This window comes from Saccopteryx bilineata, chromosome 1, assembly GCF_036850765.1.
Source record: "Saccopteryx bilineata isolate mSacBil1 chromosome 1, mSacBil1_pri_phased_curated, whole genome shotgun sequence".
Taxonomy (NCBI): domain Eukaryota; kingdom Metazoa; phylum Chordata; class Mammalia; order Chiroptera; family Emballonuridae; genus Saccopteryx; species Saccopteryx bilineata.
In genome coordinates, this window is record NC_089490.1 from 401,141,733 (window position 1) to 401,156,888 (window position 15,156).

Sequence of the window (15,156 nt, forward strand, 5' to 3'; positions counted from 1 at the left end):
TACACGTGAGGAAACAGACTCAGAGAGGACCCGTGACTTTCCCAAGGTCACACAGCGTCCAAACGCCCCAGATCTCCGTCACGGGATCCACTCCGACGCCCCCAAATTCTGCAGTCCCATGGTCCCAGGACAACCTCTTGCTGGGTCCCGACCGGAGCGCCCTCGCCCCCACCCGGCCCCTCCCACCTCCCCCATATTTAGCGCGAATCCGATCCGGGGCTGGGCCCCGCGCTACTTAACGCGGCCCCTGTGTTCTGGAGAGCGCCGAGCAGAGCGAAGCCAGGAACCCAAGCAAGATGATGATGGTTATGCAGCCCGAGGGTTTGGGGGCCGGGGAGGGGCCCTTTGCGGGCGGCGGCGGCGAGTACATGGAACAAGAGGAGGACTGGGACCGCGACCTGCTGCTGGACCCGGCCTGGGAGAAGCAGCAGCGGAAAGTGAGTACTAGCCCATTCCCTGATGGCAAAACTGAGGCCTGAGAAGCCTATCAGTTTGTGGTTGTCATCTTAGCAGGTCAGGGGCAGCAGACCAATGGCAGAGTGCCATTCTAACCCAGGCTCTGCCCATCAGTCCACTGCTGTCCTGCAGTAATGGAAGAGAGGACTGGGATCACTTATGAAGGGTTTAGGATGACAAGAAGACTTTCTGGGGTGGCCCCCCAGGATTCATTCCCCTGGGTCCACTGCCCCACTTATGCTGGCGGAAATGGGTTGGGCTTAGCCCAGGAGATGAAAGTTCGGGGGCTTGCGTGAAGACTTATCTCTTTCTCTCCACATCCCCCCACATCTCTCTAGTTAAATATTCCCCTGCCCCGTTCTGAGGACTTGCAGCCTGGCAGCTAGGAGAGAGGCTTGGAAATGTTGGGGAGGGGGCAACCATCCCAGAACCCTTCCTACCCTTTCCTCTATATTCTCTCCAGCATGGTGTCCAGAGTCACTCGATCCTATTGTCAAATGAGGAAACTGAGGCCTAGAAAGGGGCAGAAATAGGACCAAACCGTACACTGTCAGGAAACAGGAGCCCCCATCCTGTGGGTCTTTGCCCCTTCTTCCCCCCACCCTCACTGTTTACCAAGATACCCCTCCGGGCCCCAGTGGCTCTGAGGCTGCTGAAAAGGCCACCAGTTGGGGAGGAGGGAGCCCTGGGTTCCCTTACGCAGTAATCTGATTCTCCAGCCAGATGGACACTTTGTGCTGAGGCAGCGGCTTGGGGGAGCTCGAGTGGGGCACATGGGCAGCTGTTGCCCAGGCCCAGCCTTGTAGGGTGCTCAGGCCCCCTCTCCCTGAGCTATTTTGACTCCAGACTTTCCCAAGTGGAGGGGGCAAGGACACCTGGGTTCCCAAAAGAGAAGTGATCGGGCTGCAGTGAGGAAACGCTAGGAGGTGGCAGGCCAGGAGTAGGGAGGACGCCATGAGGTCATTGGACCCTGATCAGCATTTGCCAACAGTATGATTCCAGGACTGGGCATGCAATAGGGGTTCTCGCTGGAATTTGCAGGGTCTGAGAATCCCAGGATTTAGAATCAGAGCACTTCTGCTGGGTTAGGTGGCAGGAGATGACCCCAGGGACAAGGAAGCTCAGCTGAGTTGACTAGGGTACCCCAGGTGACAAACCCCACCCCCCATCCCTGGCTCCTTTTGCACCTGTCTCCAAGCAGGGCTGTGGTCCTCTGGTCCAGCAATCTCCTGATGATGTCATTCCTGCCCCTGACTCCAGCTGTCATCTGCTTTGCACAACTCTTATCCTCACCCTCACCCACCCAGGCCTCTCTCCGATCCAGGTCCACGTGCCTCGGTTAAAACACCTGTCTATAACTTGCCTTTGTCACTTAACAAAATACCAAGAATATCCTTTCCACTGAACTTAGAGCCACCCACCTCATCCATTCATTCGATAGCTGAGGAGCGTAGATGCTCTGTAAATTAACCAGCATCTCTGTGATGCTGGAGATTCTGGTCCTTTCTTTCTCATCCAACATTGTTTCTTACAATACAATGAATGTCTCTGTGCTCAGCTTTAGCCGTGCCTCTTCCCTGCTCCCCTCTGCATCTTGGAACACTCCTAGCTTATCCAACCTGATGCCTGGGTCTTCTTCATTCAACCTCATTCAAAAATATTCATTCAATATTTCTTAAGGAGATCCTAGTATGTGTCAGACACTATTTCAGGTGCCAGGAATTCAGCAGAGGACAAGCTCAGTGAGCTTATATTCCAGCAAGGACAAATGTTTCTATCTCATTCACCTCATCCCGCCCCGTTCCCCTCACTGACACTCTCTCTTACCCTGGTCCCAGTCTCCACGTCCTCACGCCTCTCTATAGCTCTGCCAAGCCCTCTGTCTCCACTCTGCAACCAGAATGAGCTTTTTAGAACACAGTTCTGTCCACCTCCCTCCTCTGCCTGAAAACTTCCCTGAATCCCTATTGCTCTATGGATCAAGTTCCAACTCCCTGGCTTAGCACCCAAGATTGTGCGTGACTTGGCCCTTGCCGCCCCTCCGGCCTGCCTCTCACCACTTATACCCCAACACCCCCAGCTTCATTCCAGCAGTGCCCAGATAGCTAGAGCCCCACAAACCTAGCAACTGTTGCTCACTGCCAAGCATTTACCCATGTGGCTGCCCCTGCCTGGAATGCCCTTGCCTGCCCTTCCCTGTCTGAATAACTCCTGCTCATCCATCACAGCTCTGATCAAATATTAGCCAGGTCCCCACCTGATTTGGAAAGCTCCTCCCCTCGAATCCCTGACACTGGTCTCTCCCAGCTCTTCTCAGACCAACATTTGTCTTTGATTGAGAGTTCTGTTAGGGCAGGGACCACATCTCATTAAGAATAATGTTTGTCAAGTGAAAAAATGCCCCTTCCTTTGCCAGGGAGGCCCCACCCAGACCTACCTTTCCCCCGCCCTATCCGTCCCAGGGCTTCCCAGGCTCCAGGGTTGGAAGGAACTACAGAGAATCAACTGTTCTTCCTGTGTTTGGGGCCCCATTAAATAGTACTCAGCACTTACTTACACACTTCTGGTGACAGGAAACTCACCCCCTTCTCATAGTAATGACAGCCCTTTGCCCGACCTGTGGTGGCGCAATGGATAAAGCATCGACCTGGAATGCTGAGGTCACTGGTTTGAAACCCTGGGCTTGCCTGGTCAAGGCACATATGGGAGCTGATGCTTCCTGCTTGAGGTCACTGGTTTGAAACCCTGGGCTTGCCTGGTCAAGGCACATATGGGAGCTGATGCTTCCTGCTCCTCCCTCCTTCTCTCTCTCTAAAATGAATAAATAAAATCTTAAAAAAAGAAGACAGCTGCTCAAGAATTTAAAACATCATTTTCCATGTCCATCTTCTGGGGCATCTGAAAAGCTGGCTCGAGGAAGGGGAACGGGCGAGGGAAAGAATTCCAATAACTTTCAGGGCCATCTTCTAGAGTATCTGCGTTGTGGTAGGGGAGTGCTCTAAATTCCAGATTTCTGCCAGGTTGGGGATGAGGGGCCTGAGGTATCATGGAGTCTGATCCCTTAATTGTACAAATGCGGAGACTGAGCTTAAGAGAAGACAAGGGGCTGACCCTACGTTACAGTGAGTAGTGCAGCTGGGATTGGAGCCCAAATGTGGATTCGACCAAGGAGTTGGTCGAATGGAACTGGGAAAATCCAGGGCCAGGCTTGGTAGTTTGGTGGGAACTTGTGCACCAGGCTGCAGGCCACCCCATCCCCTGCAGACATAGAGCCATATGCCAGCCTTCCCTCCCAGTTGGAGACCGAGACTGAGGCTAACTCAGAAATGAGGTCAGGCTGGGCTTGAGTGCCCAGCTGATCCTCCACAGCCTGCAAAGCTCTTGCACACTCCTAGTCTACCCAGAGGCCAATTCACAACATCCTTGAGAGGTCAGCAAGGCTGATATAAAAACACACACAAGCCCTGGCTGGTTGGCTCAGTGGTAGAGCGTCGGCCTGGCGTGCAGAAGTCCCGGGTTCGATTCCCGGCCAGGGCACACAGGAGAAGCGCCCATCTGCTTCTCCACCCCTCCCCCTCTCCTTCCTCTCTGTCTCTCTCTTCCCCTCCCGCAGCTGAGGTTCCATTGGAGCAGAGATGGCCCGGGCGCTGGGGATGGCTCCTTGGCCTCTGCCCCAGGCGCTAGAGTGGCTCTGGTCGCAACAGAGCGACGCCCCCTGGAGGGGCAGAGCATCGCCCCCTGATGGGCATGCCGGGTGGATCCCAGTCAGGCGCATGCGGGAGTCTGTCTGACTGTCTCTCCCTGTTTCTAGCTTCAGAAAAATACAAAAAAATAAAAAAATAATAATAATTTAAAAAAATAAAACAATGGTGCTTAGACACAAGAATCAATATTCTGTTTTAAAAAATAAATAAATAAAAAATAAAAACACACACATGCACAGTCCCTCGGGCAAAACCCTCGGAGTCAAATGTGAATCAATCCAGAATTTTTCGGAATCCAGAATGGCAGCATCACCCCGCATTGGCCCTTGTACCTCAGAGGGCCCAACACTTCAGATTGCCTGCTTTATGTTTTTCTAAATCCCCCTCCAGCGCTTGAGACTGGTCAGACCTGGAGTGCGGGTGATGAGACACCACAAGCCGAAACTGAGACCTGCATGGGCCCAGACCCCATTTCTCCTCTTCCAGGAGAACTAAAGCTCAGACAGGGAAAGGGGCTGGCTCAGATACACAGCAAATCAGTGGCAGAGCCAGGACTTGAATCCAGGGCCTTGTTCTCTGAGATCGACACCAACCAAGGAGTCTGAGCACTGTTCTCAGCACTAGGGCTGAGCGCTGTTCTCTGCCCCCAGACCTTCACTGCCTGGTGCAACTCGCACCTGCGCAAGGCTGGCACCCAGATTGAGAACATCGAGGAGGATTTCCGCAATGGCCTCAAACTCATGTTGCTCCTGGAGGTCATTTCAGGTGAGGGGTGCAAATCCATGTACAGGGACCCCAGAACCTAGGGGAATCAAGAGAGCTGGGGGAATATGGCAGCAGAGGCTGGAGGGGACTTGGTGGTAGAGGGGAAAGTTTGAGGACAATGTTTCCAGCTTCTTCTTGTGACCTTTGACCCACGATCTCTCCTTTTACACCCAGGTGAGAGGCTGCCCAGGCCAGACAAAGGCAAGATGCGCTTCCACAAAATTGCCAATGTCAACAAGGCCTTGGACTTCATTGCCAGCAAGGGAGTTAAGCTGGTGTCCATTGGGGCTGAAGGTAAGGAGGTGGCAGGAGGGGCCCAGGTTGGGGGCTTGGGGTTGTTCCTGACATCAACAAGTCACCTCTGCTAGCTTTGGTTTCCTCATCTCAACAATGGGGATAACCATCCATGCCTCATGGGAGGAACTGTAGGAACAAATGTGCCCAGAGTGTCTGCATAGGACCTGGCACCCAGATGGTGTTAGAATCACTTTATCTTTTTTTTTTTTTTTTATTGAGTGAGAGGTGGGAGGCAGAGAGACAGGCTCCTGCATGTGCCTCGACCGGGATCCACCCAGCAAGTCCTCCAGGACAATGCTCTGCCCATCTAGGACTGTTGCTCCATTGATCTGCAACTGAGCTATTTTAGCACCTGAGGCGAAGCCATGGAGCCATCCTTAGCGCCCAGGACCAAATTGCTCAAACCTTTCAAGCCATGGCTATGGGAGAGAAGACAGGTGCAGAGGGGAGGAGGAAAAGGGTGGAGAAGCAGATGGTCACTTCTCCTGTGTGCCCTGACCAGGAATCAAACACAGGACTTCCACACACTGGGCCAACACTCTACTGATGAGCCAACAGGCCAGAGCTAGAATCAATTTTAAGTAAAAGCATTTGAGTGCCTACTACCTGTCAGCCCTGGGATGAGGTACTAGAGGCCAAGGGCAGAGCAGGGGGAGGTAGCTAAGGCTGTTAGCACAGGCCTTGAACAGCAGGTGGGACCTGCCCTGCCCCCACCCTATAGAGATCGTGGATGGAAACCTGAAGATGACTCTGGGCATGATCTGGACCATCATCCTGCGCTTTGCCATCCAGGACATCTCTGTGGAGGGTGAGCAGGAAATGGGGGAAGCAGCGAAGGGAAGAGGGCTGGTCCAGACCTCTCCCCAATAATACCCCCCCCCAACTTCACCCAGAAACCTCGGCCAAGGAAGGCTTACTCTTGTGGTGCCAGCGGAAGACAGCTCCATACCGCAATGTCAACGTGCAGAACTTCCACACCAGGTCCGTCAGCTGGTCAGCATGAGCACGCAGGCCTCAGCGGGGCCCTAGGGCACAGAGCTGGTTCCTGTCATAAACCACAGGGGAGGAGAGGTCTCAGCTAAGTTCCTGGAACAGTGTCTGAAAATAGGAGGACTCAGTCAATGTTGAATTGACTCCAAGAGGGTGTGGGAGACTTCCTGGAGGAGGGAGTATTGGAGACATCCCTGGGAGGACATTACAGCCCGAGGGAACTTTGTGGGCAAAGACCTGGAGGCCAAAAACATCTAGAAATCGGTGGGGCCTAAGCCTAGGGTCTGTGAAGGATTAATAATGAGCTTGGAGGTGACAGTTCAAGTCTGGTAATAAAGGGCTTTAAATGCCAAGCTAAGGAGTTTGGAATTTACTCCATTTTACAGATAAGGCTGCCCTGATGGGGGTGCTTCTGAAGTGAGGGGTAGGACAGGGCCTCAGCTTGAACCTGAGCTTGACCCTTCCTTCTCTCTGTCCAGCTGGAAGGATGGCCTGGCCCTCTGTGCTCTCATCCACCGACACCGTCCCGACCTCATTGACTATGCCAAACTGCGTAAGGTATGCCTCCGAATGCCCAGTCCCAGCTCCCCAAAACCTCTGCTCTCAGCTGACCTTTCACCTCTACCCCTCATACTCATCTAGGATGACCCCATTGGCAACCTGAACACTGCCTTCGAGGTGGCAGAGAAATACCTGGACATCCCTAAAATGTTGGATGCAGAAGGTGAGAGTAAATTTAGCCAGGGGGAGGACCCTACTATCATCTCACAGTCTGCCCTCCACACTTTTGCTCCTGCTCATCCCTCCTCCTAGAAGGCCCTGCCCTTTGCCTGGTCTCCTGGTCATAGTCCTCCGTGCCCCCTTCTCAGGAGCCCTCTAGCCATCACGCTGCTCCTCCCCATCTGGTGGAACTGGCCTCCCCTGTGTCTCCTCTTATGTAATGGCTCCACCCTCCACCTCATATCCCAGTTACGTGAGTCACTTGGCAGCACATTGGTCCCTCAAGACTGGGAGCACCTCTGAGGAGGTCCTGCCTCTGGTCCCAGTGCCCAAGCAAGGCTTTAGTCAATTGAAACCTCAAACACTATCTTAGCACCTGTCATGACTGGTACCCTGAATGTGTGGGCATTGATGGATTGGGGTGGGGGAAGACCAACAGTCAGACAGACAGAGTTATGGAATAGTTTGAGATGCCTGGTGTCTCATGAGGGCTGCAATGTGTTCCCACCTACCTACTCCCTCCTGGTTTCCTCCCCCACAGAGGGGGAAGCTTCTGGTCTCTGGGGTGATCAGAGAAGGATTCAAGGAGGAGGAAGGTGGTTTGGGGTAGCTGGCAGCTGGTGCCCATGACTAGATGTTGCTGTCCCCTCCCATTCTGAGGGAGGTCTCTGCCTGAGTGAGGACATGAATCCATTATCCACCCCTGGCTTTGGCCAATAAACACCTTGCTGCCATCCCCCAGACATCGTGAACACCCCGAAGCCTGATGAGAAGGCCATCATGACCTACGTTTCTTGCTTCTACCATGCCTTTGCTGGCGCTGAGCAGGTGAGTGGTGGTGGACCCAAGGGCCCAAGCTCAAAAGCATCCCAACATTGGAGGATCCGGGCCCATGGGTAGGAGTGCCACTGTCTGGAATGCACACCTATGGTCCTTGGGAAGCCTAGGAGCAGAGGCCTCAGGCCTGGAAGCTCCCTCCCACCCTGAAAGATGCGCTCCCCTCATCCTTTTTCCTATTTGCATGGGCCTGGGGTTCATGGGTTTACAGGGGAGGCCAGGTCGGGGGTGTCTGTGGCAGCTTGTTCCATGGCAGCCACTCTGCACCCCCCACCCACCACAGGCAGAGACAGCTGCCAACAGGATCTGCAAGGTGCTAGCTGTGAATCAGGAGAACGAGAAGCTGATGGAGGAGTATGAGAAGCTTGCCAGTGAGGTGAGCCAGAGGGCCTTCCCCTCCCCACCCCCACCTGGGCTCTCCCAACTGGCAGCCCCAGGTCTGTGCTGGCTGTCTCCCTCTCCTCAGTGGCTTCCCTCTCTCCCAGCCACCCACTACATCTTCACTCATCCCCTACCCCCTTCAGCCTTTCCAAGCTCCTGGTCACTCATCATTCATTCATTTCCTCACTCATTTATCTATTCACTCATATTCAGGCAGTCTCGTGGTGTTTGCTCTATGCCAACCTATACTGGTCCCTGGACTCAGAAATTAACTGGCCTACTCCTTCCCTGATTAGTGGGAACCCCCCATTCTGCCCTTCAGACTCCCACTCTGCTTAAGGCCAGGACCCACTCTGCTTAAGGCCAGGACTTTGGCCACAGCCTGCCTGCGTGTGGGTATAGATGTTGTATGTGTGTGTGTGGGGGGGGGGGAGTGAGCAGGCCGGCTCAGAGCTCTCTGCCCTGCCCCTGCTTGGCCTTGGCAGCTGCTGGAGTGGATTCGCCGCACCGTCCCGTGGCTGGAGAACCGTGTGGGCGAGCACAGCATGAGCGCCATGCAGCGTAAGCTGGAGGACTTTCGGGACTACCGGCGCCTGCACAAGCCGCCCCGTGTGCAGGAGAAGTGCCAGCTGGAGATCAACTTCAACACACTGCAGACCAAGCTGAGGCTGAGCCACCGACCCGCCTTCATGCCCTCCGAGGGCAAGCTGGTCTCGGTGAGGCGGACCAGGGCTGGGGTGACCCCCTCTGCCCAGATCCTCTGGGTGACCTTGGCTCTGTGTCCCTTTCTGTACAATGAATGGGTGAGCCGTGATGGAGGGCACCTCTACCTCACCCACAGGACATTGCCAACGCATGGCGGGGGCTGGAACAAGTGGAGAAGGGCTATGAGGACTGGCTGCTCTCGGAGATTCGGCGCCTGCAGCGGCTCCAGCACCTGGCTGAGAAGTTCCAGCAGAAGGCCTCCCTTCACGAAGCCTGGACCCGGGGTAGGTACACTTCAATGGGGCGTGATTCTATCCCGGGGTGGAGACTGGTAGAAAGCGGGACTCTTGGCAAAATGCACAGGTCAGGGTGGGTATTATACCAGAAGTTGAAGATGTTTCCTAGTCTCACCTTGATTTTCTGTGCAACCAAGTCATTACCCCCCTTTGGGCCACAGTTTATGTGTAAGCTCGGGCCCTTCACTGCCTGGTTCTGGCCTTCTGTAGATCTTCCTTAATATATTCATCATTTAGCATTTTATTTGTATATATAGCATGTATCCAAAGGAGAGTCCCCAATCCTAACATCACTTACTTTATCTTCCAAGTATATTGATGCCAAAACATTTAATGTATCGAATATGTTACCTACTCTGCATGAACACATTCATTCTGTATTCTGTCTGGGATTTTAGTCCTACAAATGAATGATTCCTGCCTAAAAATAATGAACAAACACAAACAAGGGATTGTGGGCACAATAAACAAGGATGGTTTGATATAATGAGATTTTTTTTTAAATATAAGGCCACTTATATAACCCTGAGATCTCGGAACCTTTAAATTTTAGTTACCTTTTTTGCAAAATGCTGGCACACTCAATAAATGATCACTGCTGCTATGTGGGGGTTTTTGGGATTTTTTTTTTTTTTTTTTGGATTTTTCTGAAGTTGGAAACAGGGAGGCAGTCAGACAGACTCCTGCATGTGCCCGACCGGGATCACCCGGCATGCCCACCAGGGGGCGATGCTCTGCCCATCTGGGGGGTGCTCTCTGCAACCAGAGCCATTCTAGCACCTGAGGCAGAGGCCACGGAGCCATCCTCAGCCCCCAGGCCAACCTTGCTCCAATGGAGCCTCAGCTGCGGGAGGGGAAGAGAAAGAGAGGAAGGAGAGGGGGAGGGTGGAGAAGCAGATGGGCGCCTCTCCTGTGTGCCCTGGCCAGGAATCGAACCCGGGACTCCTGCACGCCAGGCCGACGCTCTACCACTGAGCCAACCGGCCAGGGCCACTGCTGCTATGCTTTCTATTTGCATAATTATGATCATTGTAATTCCCAAATCACTTTTAGGTTCGTTATTCATCCATACAACAGGTATTCATAGAGGGCCTGCCAGACACCTTGGCAGGCCCCAGGGAAACTGGTCAGCAGAGAAAATGGTGTCAAGGGCTTATCAGGTTCAGAGTCGTAGGGAAGTAGCTCTCCATCAAATAATACCAAAACAAAACCAAAGGCCACTCCGCACCGTACCAGGTCAGGGGACGCAGATGTCATTTACAAGCCATGTCCTGGAACAGGAATTTCATGTGATTTTATCAGGCCAACGCCTCAAAGCAAACCTCTAGGATAGGATAGGCAGGTGTGATCACCTGCATTTTAGAGATAAAGAATCTCTACGGTCACATAGCCCCGTACTTCTCTCTTCGAGCAGGGAAGGAGGAGATGCTGAACCTGCGCGACTATGAGTCGGCGTCGCTACAGGAAGTACGGGCGTTAATGCGGCGCCACGAGGCCTTTGAGAGCGACTTGGCGGCACACCAGGACCGTGTGGAACACATCGCGGCGCTGGCCCAGGAGCTCAAGTAGGCGTGGCCCGATGCCGGGCCCGCCCCCGGTGGCAACGCCCCGCCCCCGGCCCCGAGCCCCGCCCTGATTCTAATTACCTTCAAGACTTCGTTCTGTCTTGTTTTCCGTCTTGTTCGGCAACCCAGCCGCGGTACCCTTGTCCTTCCCCATCTCTTGCTCTGCCCTTCCTCCCTCATCCCCTTCTCTAGACCCCGCTCTGCTGCCCACACTTCTTTACCTGCACTCACCGGCTCCACCCGGCTCCACCCGGTGACCTGACTGCTCCCTCAGGGTCTGCTCCCCCCACACCATCTACTCCAGTACACCCGCCCCTTCTCGCATAACCACGCCCCAGAAACTCCAGGCCCTGCCCCTCCACTCAAGCTCTTTGAGGGGAGAGCTGAGACCATTGGCCATCCCTGTCCCCCCAGAACCACCCGGAGAGCACTCCCTTCAGGAAAGCTCCACCTCACCCCTGCCTGCCCTGGCTTCTTCACACCTTCTGCACCAACCAGGCCGGGCCGTGTGTCAGGAGGAAATTATGGCTGTAGTCTGGCCCCACAGTCACCCCTTCCTCTCACCCACAGTGAGCTGGACTATCATGAGGCTGCCTCAGTGAACAGCCGCTGCCAGGCTATCTGCGACCAGTGGGACAACCTGGGCACACTGACCCAGAAGAGGCGGGACGCGCTTGAGGTGAGGTTGGGGGGCCAGGGAGGCTGGGGGCTGGACCCTGGAGACAGGTGAGGGGCCCCTTGGATAGACTGCTGACTTGCCTGCCATCCCTGCGGCCTTTAGAGGATGGAGAAGCTTCTAGAGACCATCGACCAGCTGCATCTGGAGTTTGCACGACGGGCAGCACCCTTCAACAACTGGCTGGATGGCGCTGTGGAGGACCTGCAGGATGTGTGGCTGGTGCACTCGGTGGAGGAGACCCAGGTGGGTGTGGGCGTTCTGGGGGACTGCAGCTGCATGAAATAACAGGGAAGCTGGCCTAAAATCCTGTCGGCCACTCCTTTAGGCTCTTGGGGGATGGGAATGGAAAGAAAACCCCAGTTCCTGTGTGCTGGGTTGGTAGACCGGAGGCCTGGGTTCTTGAGCCAGACCTGCCCTGGACCCACTGGATGGCCTGGAGCACTTTGCTGCCCTCTCTGTCACCTGCAGGAAGTGGGGGGTGCTGGCTGATCCTTCCTGCCTGTTGCCCCCAGAGCCTGCTGACAGCACACGAGCAGTTCAAGGCAACATTGCCTGAGGCTGACCGAGAGCGGGGTGCCATCCTGGGCATCCAGGGTGAGATCCAGAAGATCTGCCAGACGTATGGGCTGCGGCCCAGCTCCACCAATCCGTACATCACCCTCAGCACACAGGACATCAACACCAAGTGGGACACGGTCAGTGTGGCCTTTGGTCACTCCTTGCCTAACACCCGCTCCTGAGCTCTCTAACCACCCTGAAAGTTCAGGCGTCCCAAGATAAGGATCTGGGGTCTGCCACCGACTTCATGTAGTGTTGGAAAAGTCACTGTGCCTATTGGCCTCATCTGTAAAGAGCCATAACAGGAACATTTTCCTGTCAGGCCTGATGTGAATGAAGTACAATGAAATCTTAGCATACTTTACAAAACAACTTGTTAGTTATAAATGAAATCATTGCCCCATTTACTGATGAGGAAACAAGCCTGTAGAGGTTGGGTGATTTGCCCAAGAGTCTGTCCACAGGGCCCTGTCACCGTGGCTCAGAGCAGCAGGGGCTGTCTGAAGGGCTGGATTTCCCCAGGGCTGCCCCTGGCACAACCACCCTCCTTCCCAGGTCCGAAAGCTGGTGCCCAGCCGTGACCAGATGCTGCAGGAGGAGCTGGCACGGCAGCAGGTGAATGAGAGGCTTCGGCGACAGTTTGCAGCCCAGGCCAATGCCATTGGGCCCTGGATCCAGGGGAAGATGGAGGTAAGGCTTGGGTGGTGGGGCAGGGGCTGGGCCACAGGGAGCTAGGAGTCTTCATCTTGCCCGGGTCCTGCTGCAGGAGGTGGGGCGTCTGGCAGCAGGGATGGCCGGCTCTCTGGAGGAGCAGATGGCCGGCCTACGGCAGCAGGAGCAGAACATCATCAACTACAAGAACAACATTGACCGGCTGGAGGGTGACCACCAGCTGCTGCAGGAGAGCCTGGTGTTTGACAATAAGCACACCATTTATGGCATGGAGGTAGGATCACACTCCTTAAGAGGGAGGTGGCACTGGCTGGGGAATCCTAGGGTGGCCACAGCTAGACACAGCACATCTGTCCCAGGTCCCCAATGTACCCATGGAAATATTGAGTCCCAGCGACTAAAAACTGACCTGTCCAGAGTCATATAGCAATCTTAAAGCCATGGCTGGTTGATCAATACTTAATACATAATAAATCACTAAGACAGGAAGGGAGCCTGACCTGTGGTGGCGCAGTGGATAAAGCGTCGACCTGGAAATGCTGAGGTCGCCGGTTCAAAACCCTGGGTTTGCCTGGTCAAGGCACATATGGGAGTTGATGCTTCCTGCTCCTCTCTCCCTTCTCTCTCTCTGTCTCTCCTCTCTCTCTCTGTCTCTCCCTCTCCTCTCTAAAATGAATAAATAATTTTTTTAAAAAATGAAAAAAAAAAAAAAAAGACAGGAAGGGACACTGGAACCTCCAGATGGGTACAGAGAGGGAGTGATTTACCCATGTTCTCAGTGGACTAGGGGTGGAGCTAGATAGAGCCAATGGCCAGGAACTGGCTGCCCACAAACTTGGCCTGTTTCCTGCTCCAGCACATCCGCGTGGGCTGGGAGCAGCTGCTCACCTCTATCGCCCGCACCATCAACGAAGTGGAAAACCAGGTACTGACCAGAGATGCCAAGGGCCTGAGCCAGGAGCAGCTCAACGAGTTCCGGGCATCCTTCAACCACTTTGACCGGGTTAGCAGGGGTCCAGCCTTCTGGGGTGGTGGACTTGGAGGCTAGTGGGGTTTGAGGACCAAGCCTGACAACTCCTCACCCACTACAGAAGCGGAATGGAATGATGGAGCCTGATGACTTCCGGGCTTGCCTTATCTCAATGGGCTACGATCTGGTGAGTGCCCCCGGCCCTCATCCTAGGAGTCCTATCAGTGCCCTGTGCTACGTATGGATCACCTACTGTGTGCCTCCCACCTTAATATCCATGATTTTATTTCCTCATCACACCCACTGGGGCTGGACAAAATTATCCCGTCTCAGACACAGGCTTTCAAAGGCTTAGAGGTAAATTAATTTGTTTCAAGACACACAGCTGGAATTTGGATCTAGTCTTGTCTGACTCCAAAGCCTGAGTTTGCAATATTTTTACTCAAAGAAACATAACCACAGGGAGCCCCAGAAAAAAGATCAGGACTGCCTGACCAGTGGCAGCACAGTGGATAGAGCGTCAATCTGGTACTCTGAAACCCCAAGGGGGGCAGCTTGAGCTCAAGGTTGCTGGCTTGAGCGTGGGATCATAGACATGACCCCAAGGTCTCTGGCTTGAGCAAGAGGTCACTGGCTTGGCTGGAAATCCCCCTACACCCTCTGGTCAAGGCACATACGAAAAGCAATCAATGAATAACTAAAGTGACAAATTACACGTTGATGCTTCTCATCTCTCTCCCTTCCTATCTCTCTCTCACTAAAAAAAAAAAAAAAAAAAAGAAAGAAAGAAAAAGGATTAAGACCAATGGGAAACTGGGACATTTCAGCCTAGTACTTCCTAAAGCCAGAGCTGACTAAGGCTGCAGTCTATGGAGAAATGAAGCACTATCACTGGGGTTGTCAAGCCAAGGCTGGACAGTCCCCAGGAGGGGACAGCAGGAGCTCCCTGGCTTTAGCACTCATGGGCATGGTGCCGGCCTCTATACCTGCAGGGGGAAGTGGAGTTTGCTCGCATCATGACCATGGTAGACCCCAATGCAGCCGGGGTCGTGACCTTCCAGGCATTCATTGACTTCATGACCCGAGAGACAGCTGAGACTGATACAGCTGAGCAGGTTGTGGCCTCTTTCAAGATCCTGGCGGGAGACAAGGTGAGTCCCTGGGATGCAGGGGGCTGGGAGGTGGGCGCAGGAAACAGGACCTTGGGCCCTCACTACCTCTTCTCCCCCAGAACTACATCACCGCTGAGGAACTGCGGCGGGAGCTCCCCGCTGAGCAGGCTGAATACTGCATCCGCCGAATGGCACCTTACAAGGGGTCTGGGGCTCCAGCTGGAGCCCTGGACTACATGGCCTTCTCCAGCGCCCTCTACGGGGAGAGCGACCTCTGACCTCGACCCCTGAGGTTCTCCATGCAAGCTGGAGAAAGGACGCTCCCTCTGACTGATCTCATCCATCCCTCAGAGCATGGACCCCGAGACTGACCAGCCAACTATTTCTGAATAAAGACCAATCCTTGGGTCTCTCGCCATCTCCTTTTGGTTCCTGAAGCAGAAGCTGGG

General features: G+C 54.2%; 1 protein-coding gene across 1 annotated transcript; it reads left to right on the top strand.

Moving 5' to 3' along the window:
• The first annotated feature begins 227 nt into the window (after positions 1 to 227).
• Positions 228 to 15,115, top strand: ACTN3 (actinin alpha 3). The gene is made up of 21 exons (XM_066252139.1): positions 228 to 437; positions 4,811 to 4,925; positions 5,100 to 5,219; positions 5,944 to 6,030; positions 6,116 to 6,203; positions 6,692 to 6,770; positions 6,855 to 6,936; positions 7,675 to 7,760; positions 8,053 to 8,145; positions 8,636 to 8,866; positions 8,992 to 9,139; positions 10,566 to 10,716; positions 11,287 to 11,395; positions 11,498 to 11,638; positions 11,908 to 12,090; positions 12,509 to 12,643; positions 12,720 to 12,899; positions 13,482 to 13,628; positions 13,717 to 13,782; positions 14,588 to 14,746; positions 14,827 to 15,115. Exons 1-21 carry the CDS (start codon positions 297 to 299, stop codon positions 14,983 to 14,985), a joined length of 2,700 nt encoding a protein of 899 aa, XP_066108236.1. The 5' UTR covers positions 228 to 296; the 3' UTR covers positions 14,986 to 15,115.
• The last annotated feature ends 41 nt before the right edge of the window (positions 15,116 to 15,156 follow it).